The 20368-nt window shown below is 42.1% G+C and overlaps 1 protein-coding gene across 1 annotated transcript in view; it reads right to left on the reverse strand.

The window, feature by feature from the left end:
- Positions 1-20368, reverse strand: part of EYS (eyes shut homolog) — a 1391558-nt gene that overhangs the window by 44032 nt on the left and 1327158 nt on the right. The window contains 2 exon segments of the mRNA XM_054722350.1: positions 1873-2045; positions 17084-17258. Coding sequence (XP_054578325.1) covers positions 1873-2045; positions 17084-17258 — 348 coding nt within the window.

The raw sequence follows: 20368 nt of genomic DNA on the forward strand, positions 1-20368 counted from the left end.
CACCAGGGGGGCATGCACGGAACATGGCAGGTGTCGGCCACAGTGGGATGGTGGAGCAGGTGATTGGGGGTGCCAGACTGAAAAAGCCCCTAGTAAAAATATAAAAGCTGAGCCCCTAGTAAAAATATAAAAGCTGAGCCCCTAGTAAAAATATAAAAGCTGAGCCCCTAGTAAAAATATAAAAGCTGGCTGTCACACAAAATGTAAAATCTAGTGGTTTCATGGGGTAATGTGAAACTCACTGGATTGGTGGTGTGAAGACTTAAATCCTCACTCAGTCCTGCTCAGTCACAGTTTTGATCTTAACCTCTTTCAAGGTAAAAGAATTAGTATTAAGTGGTTTTTAAGGCTCTTTTCAACCCTAATGTTTGATAACTTAAAGACAAATTTTGGTTTTGAAGATATTTGGCTTTTAATGATTATGCTTTCTTAGACCATTGGAGTGTGATTGTTGTTGATAAAATGTTACCTCTACATTGTTGGTTCCTATGTTATATTTACTGAAGGAATGGCTATTATGAAGGACTGCTACCATCTAGAAAATAGAGTGTTTTTGCTGATGATCTACTGTGCCTTTAAACTTCAAAAATCTAGCTTGCCCTATTGTTACTATCACTAGTCCTTATGTTAACTTGTCCTATTATTTCTTTCAGGTTCTAGTAGCTATTCCTATGGAAGTTACAGAGGTAAAGTTTGGACTACTTTATTGTTCACTAAAATAAAAAACTATTTCTTAAAAATTGTCCCAATCTATTTTTATTATTTTAGAACTATTAAGTTGAAATGTATAACAAAGTTTGTATTCTATACTATAGGATGGGTAATAGAGATTCAACAACAATAAACAAAAATAGGCATAGTCATTGCTCTCAGTTCTATGAAGGAGAAGGCTTGCCTAAAGAAGTAAGGTCTGAGTGAAAACCTGAAGGATAAGTAAGAGTTAGCTGGGTGTGGAGGCTGGGGTAAGGGTCAGAGAATTACAGGAGGAAATGAAATGCAGTTGGAATTCCTGCTTGTAGTTTGGGGTTGTCAGGCAATAGATAACCATGTTCCTTGCTCTGCCAGTGTTGGCTGAGTGGTAGGTAGTCTAGGAAGAGGAGTCTGAGCTATTGGGCTGCAAGGAGGACAGTGGAGGGATGACTGTGGCCCATCTCTATTAAGGAGGGAACAAGCCTGCCCTGCTCCATTCACCCCCTCCCACCCCATGGCGTGCTTGTGATGTGGAGGAAAAACTTAGGGTCTTATGCAAGCTATGAAATAAAGGGGAGATAGCTCAGATCTAGGAGTACACTTAGCACTAGCCAAGCCCATGTGAGGAGCACTCAGGACACTGTGGGGAGCACTCAGAGGCACTGCCATAATAACTCGCCCCAGTGTTAAGGATGTTATCAATCATAGGTATAAGGAAGAACAGTAAAGCTGATGAGATCTAGAACATTGAAAGCTCCTTATTGTTCCCACTGGACTTGGGCCATTTCATCCCTCAAACATCTCTTCCTTTGAACCAGAGCTGATGTCTCTTCCTCTTGCTACTCCTGAGAGTTTTGCTTCAAGTGGAAGGTACAGAAGGGAGAAGATCAAAGATGGAGCCTTGCTCTGAAATTGAGTTATGAACCCAAGTTCATTTGATTGGACTGCACTTAGCACAAAACGTTTAGACTAAATGGACAGGGGGTTTAGAGTTAATAACCTAAAACAATTCTGAAAACAAAGCCCTACTACTGAACTGTGAGGACTCTCTTATCTACAATGTCACGTATCCTGGGGAGAAGAGAGAGTAGAATCTTTCATTATCATATGTATTTCATTTTACTTTTCCCAAAGGAAACTGACTTAAATTTGTGGGCAGCATGAGCTGAAATTCTGCCTCACCTTGTTCACAGTGGACTCCAGTGGATCCCAGAGGACAGGAACAGGTGTATCCATGAGGCAACGAGACACAAGTTGATCCTTTGCTACACTGGTGTGGAGGGGTGTGTTCAGGGCCACAGGTGGAAACTGTCTCCGTGCAGAAGGCTCCTTTCCACCCAGCGGGACAGTCACAGCTGTAGGTTGAGAAAGAAGCCAGCATGACTTGACAAAGAAAAGAGCTAATAACTGGTTATGGGACTACTGCACTCCACATCAAGGATTTTAAAAGGCTCAGGACATGGAAATGAAAAGAGAATTTTACTAGAATCATTTCTTTGGACAAAACAGCATTGTAAGTCCCTCTCTTCGCCCCAAGGAGGAAGACTGTGAATGGAGTTGCTGCCTCCTAACCTTAAGCCTTGAGAAAAGAAATTCCCCTTGAGAGATGTTCAGTGCCATTGCTGACACCCAGGCCCAGGTCCTGGGGCTGCAGAAGAAACTGCAGGCCCCGCCAAAACCGGTTTGGCTCAGTGGATAGAGCATCGGCCTGCAGACTCAAGGGTCCCAGGTTCGATTCCGGTCAAGGGCATGTACCTTGGTTGCGGGCATATCCCCAGTAGGGGGTGTGCAAGAGGCAGCTGATCGATGTTTCTCTCTCATCGATGTTTCTAGCTCTCTATCCCTCTCTCTTCCTCCCTGTAAAAAATCAATAAAATATATTAAAAAAAAAAAAAAAGAAACTGCAGGCCCCTCCAGAGATGAGGCAAATGGTAGCAAATCCCAGGGATGGGTTGTGGCCCTCTGAGAGAGGTTCAGCTTGGGGACACAGGAAAGGGATCTTGCCCAGAGGGTGTCTTGGTGGCTGAAGAGAACTTGGTAGTAAGAGGCAGTCGCTTAATGACTGGGGCAGGATCTGAGGGGTACTAGGGAGCACCCAGTGCGAAGAGAGACCTTGTCTGGGTTGAGAGAGTGATCCTGGGAGGAGCCCAGCAGGGGAGTCTTGGATGGACCCAGTAAAGGTAGACTTGCCAGATAAAATGCATCTAATGAAATTTAAATGTCAGGTAAACAATGAATAAGTTTTACTATAAGTATGTTCCATATAATATTTGAGATATATTTACACTAAAAATTATTGTTTATCTGGAATTCAAAATTATCTGAATGTTCTGAATTCCTCCTCTTACCTCCCTAAATCTGGTCACCTTATGCTAAGGGCACATAAGAGAAAGGGTTGGGTTTAAATCCCCATCAGGCCCAGAGAGCACTGAACTCTCAGGCAGCAGTGAGAGTCAAGGAAGCCCATTCCAGGATGCAGTGAGGGGCACAGACTGAGGAGAGAGCAGTAGCAGATCGCTCACACCTCCTTCAGAGACCTTCCATTCATACCACTGGCAGGGCTGGATTTAGTCTTAAAGACCGGAGTGATGTTAGCATTTTGAAGTGGACCCTCTGAATCAGTGAAATGAGAGTGTATTTGTGAACTAAAGTGTCTATTAATGGAATCAAAGCAGAAAATTCAACTGACTTCCCCTGTTCATTAACTTTCCTCCCACCATTTTGTATGTAATAGTTGAATATGATTTCACTGAATTGATGAAATACACTTCATTTTTGTTATCACTTTTGAGATATGTTTGGAAATTTTCACATTCTGCAAACAATAGTGTGATAAAAGTCTTGTAGCTAAATCTTTGTGCAATCCTTGGATAAATTCAAATATCATGACTTCTGGGCTTGGATACATGTTCTAACCTGCCCTCCATAATAACTGTACCAATTGATGTTCCCACCTCAGTGAATGAGGATGCTCCTGAAATAATAAGTGCATATATAATTGAAAATATGGAACATTTTTATATGCTTCTTGTTCTTTATAGACCCAACAATTATTTATTAAAATAAAAATGATTTAGTGTCTGCCTACACATATTTATCAAGAACATACTGATTTCAAATTCTTATGTTTTCTTTTAGTTTGGACAGTTTAATCAAACTTAGGCTTCACCAAAATTTCTCTTCCTCCTCTTCCTCCCCCTCCTCTTCCTCCTCATTATTATTTTAGTGTTTACGATGTGCATAGCACCACCTTAGGTTATGCAGCGTGTGCAGATGTGTAAGGTGTGAGTCTGGCTGGCTGAGAGGAGGTGTGCTGGGAGAAAGCAGCGCCGGGCAGCATATGCTGAGGAAGTCCAGTGAGTCGCACACAGAATGTGGCCAGAATCCTGAAGCCAGCACGGGGAAGACTCAGGATGGGAACATAACATCACACCACATGTTCACCAACACACTGTTGGACTGTGGCTCTAGGAGGGTTTTAAAACAAAGATTCTCATCTACCAGGAACTTACAAACAGAGGCATAGGCACATCGATACAATAAGCATAGAAATCTTCCTTCATTGTGAGCCATACACACATCCTATTTAATGAAATGGCAATATCCTCAGAGACATCTGTCGGTTACCATTTTGTGTATGTGTATGTAATAGTTGTGCAAAATACAAGTTTGAAAAGTTGTATAAGGTTTTCCAAAATGGAGAAAAACAAAATATAAAGTTAACCTGCTACAAAATTACATAATGATTTTGATTATTGTTTGACAATCAGAAGGCATAAAATATGTAAAGACCTTTTATACAAAATGGACTGTCTTACCGATTTCATAAAATAAATAAAACTATAGTTTTAATTCTTATTAAAGAATTTTTATATAAAATAAAATTCTAATGTGATTACTTTTTCATGATGATTGCACCATCTAGTGGTTCATTTTTATCTTCTGGGGAAAAAACAAAGCAAAGAACAAAATCTCATTGCATTATAGATAGACATGGCCATGGTAAAATATTTTTATGTTAAATATAGCTTAAATCACATTAAACATAATATATATAATACAGATACCATAATTTTATTTGAAAAATTATAAATAAAATAAGTCTTCATATGATTTATTTTAGAATGTTTAGGTCTGAAGCAATCTACTATGTCTACAAAGATTTAGAAAATCACTTTTAAATATCATATACTACTTTCTTACATTAGATTTTAAAAGAGTTTTTTTGTCAGAATGATTTTGTACAAGCTCAGATATTTCTTTTTCTTTCTCTCCTGGCTTCTTTAGAACACTGTGACATGTAGTCTTGAATTGTTTTTCATTATTCTCCACTTTGGGTAATGATATATACTACCCTGTCCTGGAGAAGGATGTATGTGAGGTGGCATACCCATAAAGGGGAAAAAGTAGAAAAAAAAGAGAGAGGTAGATATTAATTCATTTAAACCAAACACACACACACACACACACACACACACACACATGCACACACACGCGCGCGCGCATGCACGCACATGGTGAGGCAAAATTATGTTTACTGTTCTGAGCATGCAAAACACAGAGTTTATTCTTGTATTAATACTTATTAATTATTGTATTACTAGAGGCCAAGTGCATGAAATTCATGCACGGATAGGGTCCCTAGGCCTGGCCAGCGATCAGGGTCTTCTGGCTGCCGGCCGGGGCCTCCCTTTGTTCCGTGCCACCCGCTGGTGGTCAGTGCACATCATAGTGAGCAATAGAACTCCCGGTCTCCGGGTCGAACTCCCATGGGGACAATTTGCATATTAGCCTTTTATATATAGACTAGAGGCCCAGTGCATGAAATCATGCATGAGGGGGCGTCCCTCAGTCCAGTCCGCACCCTCTCCAATCTGGGATCCCTGGGGGATGTCTGACTGCCTACAGTCGGACATCCCTATCACAATCCATGACTGCTAGCTCCTAACCACTCACCTGCCTGCCTTCCTGATCGCCCCTAACCACTCTGCCTGCTTGCCAGATCACCCCTAACCACTCTGCCTGCCTGCCTAATGCCCCTAACTGCTCCCCTACCTGCCTGATTGCCCCTAACCACCTCTGCCTGCCTGACTGATCATCCCTAACTGCTCCCCGCTGCTGGCCTGATTGCCCCCTAACTGCTCTCCCCTGCTGGCCTAATTGCCCCCTATCTGCTCTCCCCTGCCAGCCTGATCGCCCCTAACTGCCTCTGCCTTGGCCCCTGCCACTGTGGCTTTGTCTGGAAGGATGTCTGGTCTAATTAGCATATTATCCTTTTATTAGTATAGATTTTTATATAAACTGTAAACCTACTTTTGCCCCACACCATATATTTGTACATGCTAAGTGTCTGCCACTGTGCTTAGCACTGAGGATTCCACAGCACATAAGACCCCATTTCTGGCCTCATGAACTTGCTGTTTGTTGGAGGGATCTGATTAGTAAGCAGACGCCATTACACTGTGACAAGTGCTAAAATGAGTACTATGGGAATCCACAGGCAGGACGCCTAAGCAACTTTAGTGAGTTCCCGGGAGGCTTCTGCAGTGAGATTTGCCTACATGAATGAGTGCAGAGGGTGAGGGCAGTAGATTAGGTTGAAAAAGGAGACTGGAGGTCAAGGCTTTGAATAACAGGCCGAGATAGTGTAACTTTTAAGTGACAGACAATGGGGAATGACAAGAATGATGAGGCATATCTGAAGAATAGTAATTTCATATGTATGGGATGACTCCATGATGTAACAATAAACTCTCTACTGAGGGACGTTTGCTTTTAGTGGGATCTTATTCTATCTTCGCCACTAGAACAGGAGTTGGCAAACTTTGCCAGTTTATAGTTTGCTTTATGGGCCATAAAGACTTTTTTGCAATGACTCAACCCTGCCACCATTGAAAGCAGTCACAGACAATCTACAAGTGGATGGGTGTGGCTGTATCCCAATAAAACTGTATTAACAAAAACTGGTGTGGCGGGCCAGACTTGGCCCCCAGGACATAGTTAGCTGACCCCTGCACTAGATCAGTAGTTCTGTGGAACCAACTAACTAACTAATTTCATGGCAGCAGAGACCAGGTCTGCTTTACTCTGTTGTAGACCCAGGGCTTCAACAGTTCCTGGCCTATTGTAATTTCTCCCTGAATAAATTGTAATTCCATCCCAGGAATAAATACATAAGTAAACGAATGAGTCACGACAAAGACTAGGAAGTGGATGAATGCAAAGAGGCCTGGGCTGGAAAATGGCTTTGAGGCTGGAAAGGTGGAAGCAAATGTGAGAGGCATCTGGTAAGCGTGTTGGTATGGACGATGAAAGATGATAGTAGTGGTGAGTGTTTACTGAGGCTTACCATGTGCCAGGCACTCTTCTAAGCCCTTTGAATGTATTTACTCATCGAATCCTCCTTCTGACCCTTTAAAGAGGGTATGAATAGAATCCTCATTTTGCAGAGGAGGAGCTAGAGGGACAGAGAAGTTGAGCAAATCACATTGCCAGTAATTGGGGAGGGGGAGTGCACACATTAACTGCCTTTCTGTGTTTCTCAATCTCATAGAAATCTTTGGGGATTTTAGGATTACATAACTGAAAGAATATGGTGCCATTAGTAAGAATAGGGTATTCAGAGAGGAATATGGTTTAAAGGGAAAATATAAAAATCTACTTTTAGCTACACAGAGTTGGAAGTGAGAGCAAGTGATACAAGGGCTATTTTTTTTTTTGGGGGGGGGAGGGTGAATTAAGTAGAATAAGCAGGCAAAGGGGTAAAGCATTTACTACATAATAGCTAAGAGTAGTCAAAAGATACTGAGAAGTCATTGATGTTACACATAGAACTATTTTTTCACCTCATGTCCATTAAAAATTTTTGCACTCCTAAGTTGTTAATACATGAAGAACAACTTGTGTGTTCTTCTGCCTCTAAACACAGAGAGAAACACAGAAGAAAATGTCAGACGTTTTGAGTAACAGCTGGTCATAATGGCAATCAAGAGTTGAGTATTGGAGTATGTTTTTATTAATATAGTTAATTATTTTACATCTGTGCACTTAGAATACATGAATTTAAATTCCTAAATTGCAGATAAAGTGTTTGCTTTTTATTGTCAGTTTTATGGCTCAGAAACATCTATGGATTAATTTTTCTCATTACAACAGATATTCAACTTGAAGACTTTAATTTTCTTGTAATTAACCAATTTTAAGACTTCTAGAGTTTAGGATAAACATAGATACATAAAAATTAACTGAAAATGAGATGATGGAAGATTTAATATCCTTTGTTTGAATATCACTTGAACATCATTCACTTGCTTACTAAATAGTCACCAAAAAAGGAGTAATGGTGTACCAATCCACTTTGTTACCAGGGTGAATACAAATAGAAAACATAGTTTTGCCCCCAAAGACTTCAAGATAATTTATTTTAAACAATGTATTACTATGAAATATATATGACATACATAAAATATAATATTCAACATTTATTAGGATTTCACCTTAGTGCTAGACTGGTTTTGTTGTTGTTAATCCTCACCCAAGGATATTTTCCCATTGATTTTTGGAGAGAGTGGAAGGGAGGGTGAGAGAAACATTGATGTGAGAGAGACACATTGATTGGTTGCTTCCCACATGCATCCTGACCAGGGCTGGGAATCGAGCCTGCAACTGAGGTATGTGTCCTTGACCGGAATCGAACCAGGACCCTTCAGTCTGCAGGCCAACACTCTATCCACCGAGCCAAAGAGCTAAGGCTAGACACTGTTTTAATTACTTTATATGTACTAACTCATTTAATTTCCACAATAACTCTACAATTATTAGCCCTCAGTGTGCAGATGAAAAACTGTGCCTTAAAAAATATAATCTCTACTTAATCTACTTTTGTTGCTGTTAATCCTTACCCAAGGTTATTTTTTTAAATTAATTTTTGTTTTAAGAGAATGGAAGGAAGGGAGGGAGGGAGAAGAGAGAGAGAGAAACATGGATGTGAGCTAGATACATCAGTCGGTTGCCGTTCAAACAAGCCCCCCAACTGGGGCCAGAAATCAAACCTGCAATCCAGGTATGTACCCTTGACCGGGACTTGAACCCGAGACCCTTTGGTGTGCAAGCCAATGCTCTAACCACTTAGCCAAAGGCCAGGGCTTAATATACTTTTTCAGTTTACCTATCAGATATATATTCTTACTAGAGGCCCAGTGCTTGAAAATTCATGCACTGGAGGGGGGGGGGTCCCCTCAGCCCGGCCTGCCCCCTCTCACAGTCTGGGAGCCCTCAGGGGCGGGAGGTGACCCGGTGACGAGAGGAAGGTGACGCCCCCATCATACCTCTGCTGCTGCCACTGCCGGCAGTGCAAGCCTTGGCTGGCCCTGGTTACCTGAGCCTCGGGCGGCCCTGGGTGGCTGGGCAGCTGCCATCTGAGGCTTGCCTGCACCTCAGGCCCACCCTGGGTGGCTGGGCAGCTGACATCCAATGCTTGCCTGTGCCTTGGGCCGGCCCTGGGTGGCTGGGGGTCTGAGGGCAGGTCCGGCCGCACCGTGTGCCTGCCCCCACTGCTCCCGGCAAGGCTGAAAGGACTGGGGGACTCTGGTGGGGCTGAGGGGACTGGGTGCCGCCATTTTTTTGTGATGGCGTGATGGTCAATTTGCATATTTTCTATTTATTATATAGGACTAGAGGCCCGGTGCACGAAATTCGTGCACAGGGGGGCGTGTCCCTCAGCCCAGCCTGCACCCTCTCCAATCTGGGGCCCCTTGAGGGATGTCCGACTGCTTGTTTAGGCCCAATCCCACCGGGATCTAGGACTGCTGGCTCCCAACTGCTCGCCTGACTGCCTTCCTGATTGCCCTTAACTACTTCTGCCTGCCAGCCTGATCACCCCCTAACCATGCCCCTGCCAGCCTGATTGATGTCTAACTGCTCCCCTACCAGCCTGTTTGCCCCCAACTTCCCTCCTCTGCTGACCTGGTCACCCCTAACTGCCCTCCCCTGCAGGCTTGATCACCCCCAACTGCCCTCCCTTGCAGGCCTGGTCCCTCCCAACTGCTCTCCCCTGCTGGCCTGATCGTCCCCAACTGCCCTCCCTTGCAGGCCTGGTCTCTCCCAACTGCCCTCCCCTGCTGGCCATCTTGTGGTGGCCATCTTGTGTCCACAGGGGGAAGGATCTTTGACCACATGGGGGCACCCATTTGTGTGTTGGAGTGATGGGCAATATGCATATTACTCTTTTATTAGATAGGATAGAGGCCTGGTGCATGGGTGGGGGCCAGCTGGTTTGCCCTGAAGGGTGTCCCGGAATAGGGTGGGGGTTCCCTTGGGGCATGGGGCAGCCTGGGTGAGGGGCCTGTGGTGGTTTGCAGGCCGGCCATGCCCCCCGGTGACCCAAGTGGAGGCCCTGGTATCTGGGATTTATTTATCTTCTATAATTGAAACTTTGTAGCCTTAATCGGAGGCCTGGGCCTGCCAGGGTGTGTGGAAAGCTTGGCTTCCTCCATCGCCGGGGAAACACAAGCCTCCCTCCTGCTCTCTCTGTGGCCGCAGACATCTTGGCTGGGTTAATTTGCATAGTCACTCCTGATTGGCTGGTGGGTGTGGCTGGTGGGCATAGCTGGTGGGCGTATCAGAGTGATGGTTAATTTGCATATTACTCTTTTATTAGATAGGATTGCTTTGGATCAGAGAGATTCTTTTATATGCATTGAGGATAATGAGGGAAAAGTATTAGAATCATCATTGTGAGATGAGAGCAGAAAGAAAAAGTTCTTACAGAAAATTTACCTTGAGCTGGACCTGTAAGACAGTTATGGTAACAGATTTCTATGCATAAGCAAAAGCATAGATATAGTAATTAAAATGAAATGTGCTGTGATAATAAAGTTATATGAATAATGGAATAGATATGCGTTACTTAGCAAGCAATGATCACATTGCCTGAAGAACTCCACTTCTGCATATATAACTCATTTCTCTGCAATTTACAAGAAAAGAGAAACTGCTGAATCTCATTCTCCTAAGACAGTGGTCGGCAAACTTCGGCTTGTGAGCCACATGCAGCTCTTTGGCCCCTTGAGTTTTTAGCAAAGGCCAGCTTAGGAGTACCCTAATTAAGTTAATAACAATGTACCTACCTATATAGTTTAAGTTGAAAAAATCTGGCTCTCAAAAGAAATTTCAATCGTTGTACTGTTGATATTTGGCTCTGTTGACTAATGAGTTTGCCGACCACTGTCCTAAGACCATCAGTTGTGTTGGATGGCCTCATTCATGTCAAATGGCTTTTCTTCATCATTGACTTCCCTTTGAGTAACAAGTTGGGAGAATGAGTTGTAAGTAAAATGATGGATCTCATTCTACCTACCAAAATTTCCTGGATGTCAAATGATATGCTCAAAAATAGAGCCTTTGAAAAATAAACAAGTGCTAAAACAAGGGAACCTCCTGGTACATTGGAATCTGATGGCATGACAACATTTGACACGCGTACAAGGAATGGTTGCTATAATCACTCCACCTGCTGATGTCTCCCCGTGGCCTTCCTTTCTTTGATGATATCTCAGAGAGTATAAGAAGGATGAGATGAGTTACTCCTTACATACTAATAAACGTACTGGCACTTGTCTGTGGGCCTCAGTCCTAATGATTCTGTTCTCTAGGTTAAGGGCCAAAACATTGTATTTTGCTAACAGTTGGACCCACTTCCTATTAGAGAGGAAAGTGTTTTTGGGAAATTATTTAGATAAGCTGCTTGGAGTTGATGGTGGACCCTATTAGCACTGATGTGAGTATGAGTTTGGACTACAGAAAGAATATACAGTAACTAAACTGCTTTGCCTGAGAGCAGAAGAGGAATTAGGTTTGTTCTAACCTAGAGAGTCGGTTGGAGCAAAAATGAAGCAATGGGAAGAATACAGAGGTGGGGTGGAGTGGCCATGTATTCACTGTAGTGATGGGATGACCAAAACATAGGTTCACACCTTGCCCTTGGGGGAAAAACAAATCAAAACAAAATCACCACCAACAACAAAACCTTTCCACTACATATCGGCATACACCTCCTCCCCATGCACCAAAGTAGTCTGGTCTATCTTTTATTTTTTAAATATATTTTTATTGATTCCAGAGAGGAAGGGAAAAGGAGAGAGGAGGGAGGAAGGGAGGGAGGGAGGGAGAGGGAGAGGGAGGGAGGGGGAGAGAGAGAGAGAGAGAGAGAGAGAGAGAGAGAGAGAGAGAGAGAGAGAGAATATCATTGATTGGCTGCCTCCTGCATGCCCCCTACTGGGGATCGAGAATGCAATCGGGGCATGTGCCCTTGACCGGAATTGAACCTGGGACCTTGAGTCCACAGGCTGATGCTCTATCCACTGAGCCAAACCAGTCTGATCTATCTTAAAGTGTGAATGACTTTGCTCATTTAGTAAAATTCAAAGAAATTGACTATTACTTTTAGGCATGCACGGTATAGTGTCTGTATGGAAACAAGAGAAGGCTTTGAGAACATACTCTTTCCTGCTGGTGCTTGCATGAATCTTGGAAAGATCTTTGACCTTATCTGTGAGCCAAAAAAATGTTTAGGAAACTCTGGAGCAGTGAGATTTCGTGCTCGCTGATAGACTTATGCTATAAATCAGCCTCATTTATGAACTTGGTATAAATCCTCTGATGCATTTCCCATTTTACATCCATGTTCTCTGTACTTCTATTGTCCTCGCTGTCTGTGCTGCTCATTCTGACATCTGTTTTTGGAACTTTTGGTTTTCCTACACTGTGCTTACTTTTAAAGGAACACGTCACCTATTACCCTCAATCACAGCCAGGATATCAGTTTAAGGTCAAACGAAGTACAACTTAAATGAAGTTAAATTTGCCTGAAAACACTTTGTACCAAACAAATGCATATAGACCTAAGGTAGAACTAAAACCCTCCCCCCACCCCTTCTTCAGCCTAGGTTACTAACAACAGGAAGAGTTTACTGTTTGTTGCATCAGAGCTCATCCCTCCCAGGAGCATAAGGCTTTACATGAACTCTGCCTTATTATACCCTCATTTGAGCAACTGCATTAGAGCGCAGCTGCATCTGTGTTTGCTGACGCACTTGGAGCAGGAAAGCAAGGCTTTTAGCAGTTTCCCGGAGCCCAGCCCCGGATCCAAGCCTTATCAAGCCCCCCTCCCTCCTTACTTGGCACAAGATTTCACCTTCGGTACCAGAACAATGCCTCCCCCCACCTTGGCCCTCCCGCCCTCCGCCTGCTGTGAGAAGTGAACGAAAATGAGCATTTTCTGTTTTAATTTTTTTTATAAAAAATTATACCATTAAGCTGTTAAGACACTTTGAGTGGCTTTGAGAGTTTGTTTTTAAAATTGATTCTGAAATTTATGCTTCTGGGTTGGGACTTGCCTCTTGAGCATTAAAAATAAAATTATCATGTGTTATTTTTTTTTTTCAAGAAAAGATTGAATTTTAGCTTTGGGCTGTCAATAATGTTACCTGGAAATTCAGTTCCATATTTCTCTGGTTGAGGGAGCACAGCTTCTCGGACGCCGGGTATTAGATGCAGACATGAGACGCCGTTGGCATACACAGAAGAGACTTCATTGCAGACCAAGTGGCCGTTGCTACTACAGGAGCCACCAGACAGAGGAGTCCTTCAAGGGAGCCCACAAACGCCGCCTGCACCGGCTGGTCAGTGGCAACTCACGTACACGCTCACACACAAGCGGCCTCCTGCCAATTAGAGACGCTCGTGCTGCATTAACATAAACAGGTTTCATAAGGGTGCGCTTGCGCAGTGTGTATCCTGCTACGACTGAGTCATTGCCCTCGCACCTGTGTAGGGCAAAGGGGCCTTTCACCTAATAATACTGCTGTGTCCTCGCCCGCACGCATGCGCATGGCAAATGGGCCTTGATCATCTGGGTACTCTGAGTAGGGTACCCACACAGGCGCAAAATAAAAGTGAAGAGCCATGCGAAGTTGAGAGCCTGGGACTAGGACAAGGGTAGAGGAAAACTTCTCAAACACTATTAGAACGTATATTACAGCCCTAGCTGGTTTGGCTCAGTGGATAGAGCATCAGCCTTCGGACTGAAGGGTCCTGGGTTCGATTCTGGTCAAGGGCATGTACCTCCTTTGCAGGGACCATCTGGGAGGCAACCAATCGTTGTCTCTCTTACTTCAGTGTTTCTCTCTGTCTCTCTCTCTCCCTTCCACTCTCTCTAAAAATCAATGGAAAACATGTACTCGAGTGAGGATTAAAAAAACACACACAACTGTGTAAAAAAAAAGTATATTACAAAGAACATCTTTTTCCTTTAAAAACAAGGATAAATTCAATAAAAAAACCAACAAAAACAGGATTCTTATTATTGAGATTAGAGCAGAATTCTAAACACTGTCAAAATGAATAACATTCTCTTTAAACATATGCTGCTACTGAAGTTGAATGTGCATGAGTGAGAACCTTATTTTGAAACAGCTTTATTGAGGTCTAATTTACATACCATAAAAACCACCTCTTTTAAGGTCAGGGAGCCATCCTTTTAATGTCATTATATAATAGTCACAAGAGCTATTTCTTATTCTGCAGTAATGCTTCATGAGTCATTGATATAGTAAATATTTTGTTGTTATGTCAACAAGGGAGTCCCAGGCAGTGGTCATAATTTGATAAGAAAGATTGCAGAATCCTGTAAGAAATCTTGTCAGAGGTATTGGTTCCATTACTGAAACCTGAGGTTCTCATACAAGTCTATGACATACAGCTTTCCACCCAAATAGGAATTTATGACACCCCCCACCCCCGCCAGGGATTTATGAGGCAAGGTACCTCCAATTTGGAGAAAATAGGAAATGCTAATTGAAGTAATGTCAACATTAAAAAAAAATTAAGAATAAATGAGCCTGGCCGGTGTGGCTCAGTGGTTGAGCATTGGCCCAGAAACCAAGAAATCACTGGTTCGATTCCCGGTCAGAGCATGTGCCCCAGTTGTGGGCTCAGTCCCCAGTAGGGGGTATGCAGGAGGCAGCTGATCTATGATGTGTCCCTCATTGATGTTTCTTTTTTTTTTTTTTTTAAATATATTTTATTGATTTTTTTACAGAGAGGAAGAGAGAGGGATAGAGAGTTAGAAACATCGATCAGCTGTCTCCTGCACACCCCCCACTGGGGATGTGCCCACAACCAAGGTACATGACCTTGACCGGAATCGAACCTGGGACCCTTCAGTCTGCAGGCCGACGCTCTATCCACTGAGCCAAACAAGTTAGGGCTCATTGATTTTTCTATCTCTACCTCTCTCTAAAAATCAATAAAAACATATTTAAAAAAAAAGAATATATTACATCCAGCTGATAAGGGGCTACTGTTAATTGCTAGCTGCTTTTAAACTAATTTCTTGCTAATTAGGTCCTGAGAGAATCTTGACCCAGGAACTGGGAAATTTGCTTTTGGGTCCTGCTGCACTACTTACAAGATGCTGGTACATCCTCTTGTTTACTCATAATCACTGGGCTTAGTTTCCCATGTATTAAATTGGGGCTAGGATGGTCCTTGACTAATTTAGAAAGTTTTAATTAGGGCAATGGAAATAATGCATGCAGAAATTTGCTTTGTTGGCCACAAAGTGCAGTACAATTGAAAGATTACTTTTATTGTCACAAGTCAAAAAAATTTCCTATGTGAATCAAAATAATCTTCAAATAGTTGTGTCTATCTGTATGTGGCTTGATGTATTCCAAGATCAACACATGTGGCTCTCTTATAAGCAGTTAGGCAGACATGAGCAGAGCAAGGATGATGGGTCAGGTACAGAAGGTCACCAGGGCCGAAGCCCTGGGTGTCTAGCAAGGGGCAAAACTGGGAAAACAAGAACCTTACCCTCAGAGTAACCTTTCCTCCCCTAGCATATAGCTGTTCATGTGGTTTAGACCCCCCTGACCTTTTCCTCCCTAAAGATAACATCTAGGCCCATGGTCGGCAAACTGCGGCTTGCGAGCCACATGCGGCTCTTTGGCCCCTTGAGTGCGACTCTTCCACAAAATACCATGGCCTGGGAGAGTCTATTTTGAAGAAGTGGTGTTAGAAGAAGTTTAAGTTTAAAAAATTTGGTTCTCAAAAGAAATTTCAATCGTTGTACTGTTGATGTTTGGCTCTGTTGACTAATGAGTTTGCCGACCACTGATCTAGGCCTCAGCTCTAGGTCCAGAAAAGCAGCAACGCCAGACAAGTGATGCTGTGGCTGCCTCAGGACCAGCTGCATTGGCTTATGACCCCCTGCCCTGGTGCAGACCAATCAGTGGAGAAGGAGACCCTGGAAAAAGCACACCTGGAAAGCTGATGAATATTCTATTGAGATTCTCCCCTGAGACCTCCCCTAAGATTCCCACCTGCAAGAGAGAGAGAGAAATACCCTCAACACAAAAGACCCAGTGAGCGCTCTCCCGAAAGGGAGCACTCCTGAACTTTCCCCTCCCTCTCTTCCTCCCCCACAGGCACGTATCCCCTAACCTCTAAGGGACCCACAAGGCTTGCAACCAAGGGAGCACTGGGCAGTGGCAGCTTGTCCTGGGTTAACCCCCTGAACCTGTCTCCAAGGCCCCCTTTTCTCTGACTTCCCTGTGAGCCAAAGCAGCCCAGCCTAGGCTCTCTTGTTGCTTCTTCTACGCCCTTCCTTGTTTCACTATCTATCCTATGTGTGTTTTTGCTGCGGCCAACAAACTCTTGCTTGCTTTGCTGAACTTTGTCTCTTGATTGAAATCTTTCCTTCAGGAAGACAAGAACCGAGGTTTCATCGTCTTGCCGGCAACAGCCGTATGTTGAAACAGCTAGACCTTTGTTCCATGTGGGACAATAAGGAGTTAGGATGAATTTCCTACCTGCACCTTCACCTTCGCTTTCTTACTGACACTTCCCATTCTTTTAAAAAAAATATATTTTTATTGATTTCAGAGAGGAAGGAAGAGGGAAAGAGAGATAGAAACATTAATAATGAGAGAGAATCATCCATTGTTGCCTCCTGCATGCCCCCTAGTGGGGACTGAACCTAACATTCAGGCATGTGCCCTGACCGGGAATCGAACCATGATCTCCTGGTTCATAGGTCGATGCTCAACCACTGAGCCACTCTAGCCGGGCTCATCATTGATGTTTTTATCTCTCTCTCCCTCTCTGAAATCAATAAGAATACATTTTTAAAAACTTAAAAGAATTGAGAAGATGATGCAAATGCTGGTTTGGTTTCTCTCTAGTTTCCTTTATCTGTCCCCTAGTCATCTAGCAAGTCTACCTTAAAAAAGATTTAAGATATGAGGGTCAGTTTGTGTTCCTAGTTTGTGTGACCGAAGTACCAGCTAGAGTGCTAATAACCCACTACCTTCCTTCCTAATGCCATACTTACTAAACAGTAGCTCCACTGTCTATGCAGGTCCCACCATTGCCACAGTTCATTAAGCTACAAGGAGGAGTGTCACACTGGCCAACGCTGTGCCCAGCATCTGGGTGGCCCTCAGGATTCCCCAGCCTTCTGAAACGGCCGTCCTACCTGGTGCAAACTTGAATAGTGAAAATACAACCTTGAAGAAAGGGGGAAATACTTCATATAAAAAATGGAGGAAATAGATAAAATAGAAAGACAGTTATTTTCTCACTTTTAAGGTAACATATTGTTCTGTTTAAAATTTTATTAATTGGATGATGGATATGTTCACTGACTTGATAGTGGTACTCTTCACATATGTATACCAAACCATGACATTATACACATTAAATATACATAACTTTTATTTGTCAATTATACATCAAGAAAGCTGGGAAAAAAGAAAAGTCTTTTCCAACCCAATATTAAATAAACATAACAAAAAGGGCAGTCCATTAGCTAGTTAATGGAATTGTTTAGGATACTGAACTGTATTGCAATTTTCCTCATTTCCTTCAGGACTTAGAGTTTATTTACAATGTTCTATAAATCAATATTGACAACAACCATAAATAGAAAAATGATAACAGATAGGCTAGATTAGATTTTATTTCCAAAACATTTTCTGAAGCAAGTCTGAAATAATTTCTCATGGTGAAAAAAAAAAAATAGGTTCTGTTTTGAAAGGTAAAAAATTTGCCTTTTAACCTAGTTCTCCCTGACAAGCACCATCCTCAGCCTGCACCGATATTTTCTCATTGTAAGAGAACTGTCATTTTCTTCCTTAGATTTAATCTTTGTTCTTCCCCCAACTACTGCTATTACGCAAAAAAGCACTAATATGGTATACTGGGTGAAGAAGTGAATGAATGAATGCCAACTGCTTTATATGGAATAACCAGGTAGCTCAACCGACACAGCAGGAATTTGCATGCCCCTGCCTAGTGAAATGTACTCAGCAGAGAGCAAAAGGAGGACTGAAGTCAGGTGGGTCCAGGTTCAATTACAATCTCTCTCACAAAATGACTAGATGACCCAAACCTAACTAAGTGCCAACCTTTTTAACTTTAAAACGGGGACAAAAATAAGTACTCCATGGGTTAAGAGGAATAAGGTCACATACATAATCTGGCCCATATTATGATTGGCAGTTAGGCCTTATATTTCAGCTCCCACCCATACCCCCTTCCTCACTGTCTCAGAAATTCTTTATTTACTTTATAAAAAAAATTCTCTTTAACAAAATATTGTAGGATACTAGTATTAGGTTTTTGTAGTTTTTATAATCATGCACCAAAAAAAAACAACAACACTTGGCTAAATGATAATATATATATATATATATATATATATATATATATATATATATATATATATTTTTAAATATATTTTTATTGATTTTTTACAGAGAGGAAGAGAGAGGAATAGAGAGTCAGAAATATCGATGAGAGAGAAACATCGATCAGCTGCCTCCTGCACACCCCCTACCGGGGATGTGCCCGCAACCAAGGTACATGCCTTTGACCGGAATCGAACCTGGGACCCTTGAGTCCGCAGGCCGACTCTCTATCCACTGAACCAAACCGGCTTCGGCTAAATGATAATATATATTAATGTCTGAAGCTGTTCATGTAAAACCTCTCCCCTTTTATATGGATAAGAAATAATTTTGTTATGAGGAACTGCTAAAATATGTTTTGACTAAAAACCTGGCAGTGATATATGTAGAGAAACATTTAGCAAATACAATTAGTTACATGTGTTTATTTTAGAGAGATACTTCCTGTCAGTCAACATATCGTCAGTCTAAAGGCAATTATAGTGGGAGCCAGTTGTAGAAGGTACATTGTAAAACTTCACTCCTATTAATATTGAAGATGAAATATAATCTGCTTAGTACAGCACCATGCAGCAGGTATTCACTACATCTATTCTGCAGGTGATACAGTAATTATGATAAAGATTTTTGGAGCCATGAGCCATGTGTATATTTGAAACCTAGTCAAATATACTAGGTTTCAAATAAGTAATGGCTTTTTTTTTGGACAGTAAAATGATATTTAAATTATTGCAGTAAACTAATTTTTCCCCCTTATGGACTCTGGTTTGAAAAAGCTCATGCAATTAAAAAAGAGAGAGGGAGAAAAGTTGAACTAAAGAAACTGACTGTACTGACAGTGTAGGGCACTTTCAGGTTGGAATAACATCCTTACGGTGTTGTTAATGAATTCGAATCTATTTTATGTCCACTCTGTTCAGTTGAGTAATAAATATTTAATAATCCCTGTATCAGAGAACACTAGCTGCTATAACACTAGAATAACAGATGGATGGGATAATAGATTTCCCCATGTTCACACTTGTCAAAAGCAATTTTTAATTCTATGTCAGGATTAAATAGGTCAGTCAGTGAAAGTAACAGATCTTAGAACATTGATGAAAGCTACAGGCCTTCTCCTAGAAAAATGCACACACAATTACATGCATGATTTCAGGACCCTCAGGAACCCACTAAAGCCCACCCCTGACCCTCAACCTGAGAGCCTGCAGCTTGGTAATAGATGCTACTTTGGAGAACAGGGGAGAATTCCCTTTACTAGGACAGGTAATCAGAAATGCTTGGCATATGTAGGTGATTTAATCTGGAGAAGAGTTAAAAAACGTCAATATCTTTATCACTGTTTAAGGTTATAGGGAAAATAATGACTCATGATAAGCCATTTCCAGAACAGAAACAAATGGACTACATTAACAGTAACAACTTGTATTTTAGGCTGAGGAGTTCTGGCTTAGAGTTGTTTATCAGCAGTGTTTATAGAAACGGGAAAGCCTAAATCAGATAATCTTGTACTCTGTGTGATTTAATCCCCATTCTAAAGAAAAATAAGTAGGCCTTATTTATTTGTGCTAGTGATGTTAGACTTTAATAATTAGGCTAAGGCCAGACTAATTACTAAATTCTTCCATAACTCTACTTGCTTCGTTATGATTAATTAATGTAGTGATTTCCAAATCTGGGAAGGCTTACTTGAAATGCAAATTTTTAGATCCCATTATGGAGATTTTGATTAAGTAGTTCTGGGGTAGGGTTCAGAAGTCTATATTTTAAAGAAGTCACCCTATATCCTTCTCTAGAACCAGTAGAGTTCAGTTTTGGGAAAGCATAGGTTTATGATTTAGTTGCAATCTGGTATTTATGGTAGGTTGGTAATGATTGTCCGCAGCGTACAGTTCATAGTAAATGCTGGTTTATAATGGAGAAGAGGC

This window comes from Eptesicus fuscus, chromosome 10, assembly GCF_027574615.1.
Source record: "Eptesicus fuscus isolate TK198812 chromosome 10, DD_ASM_mEF_20220401, whole genome shotgun sequence".
Taxonomy (NCBI): Eukaryota; Metazoa; Chordata; class Mammalia; order Chiroptera; family Vespertilionidae; genus Eptesicus; species Eptesicus fuscus.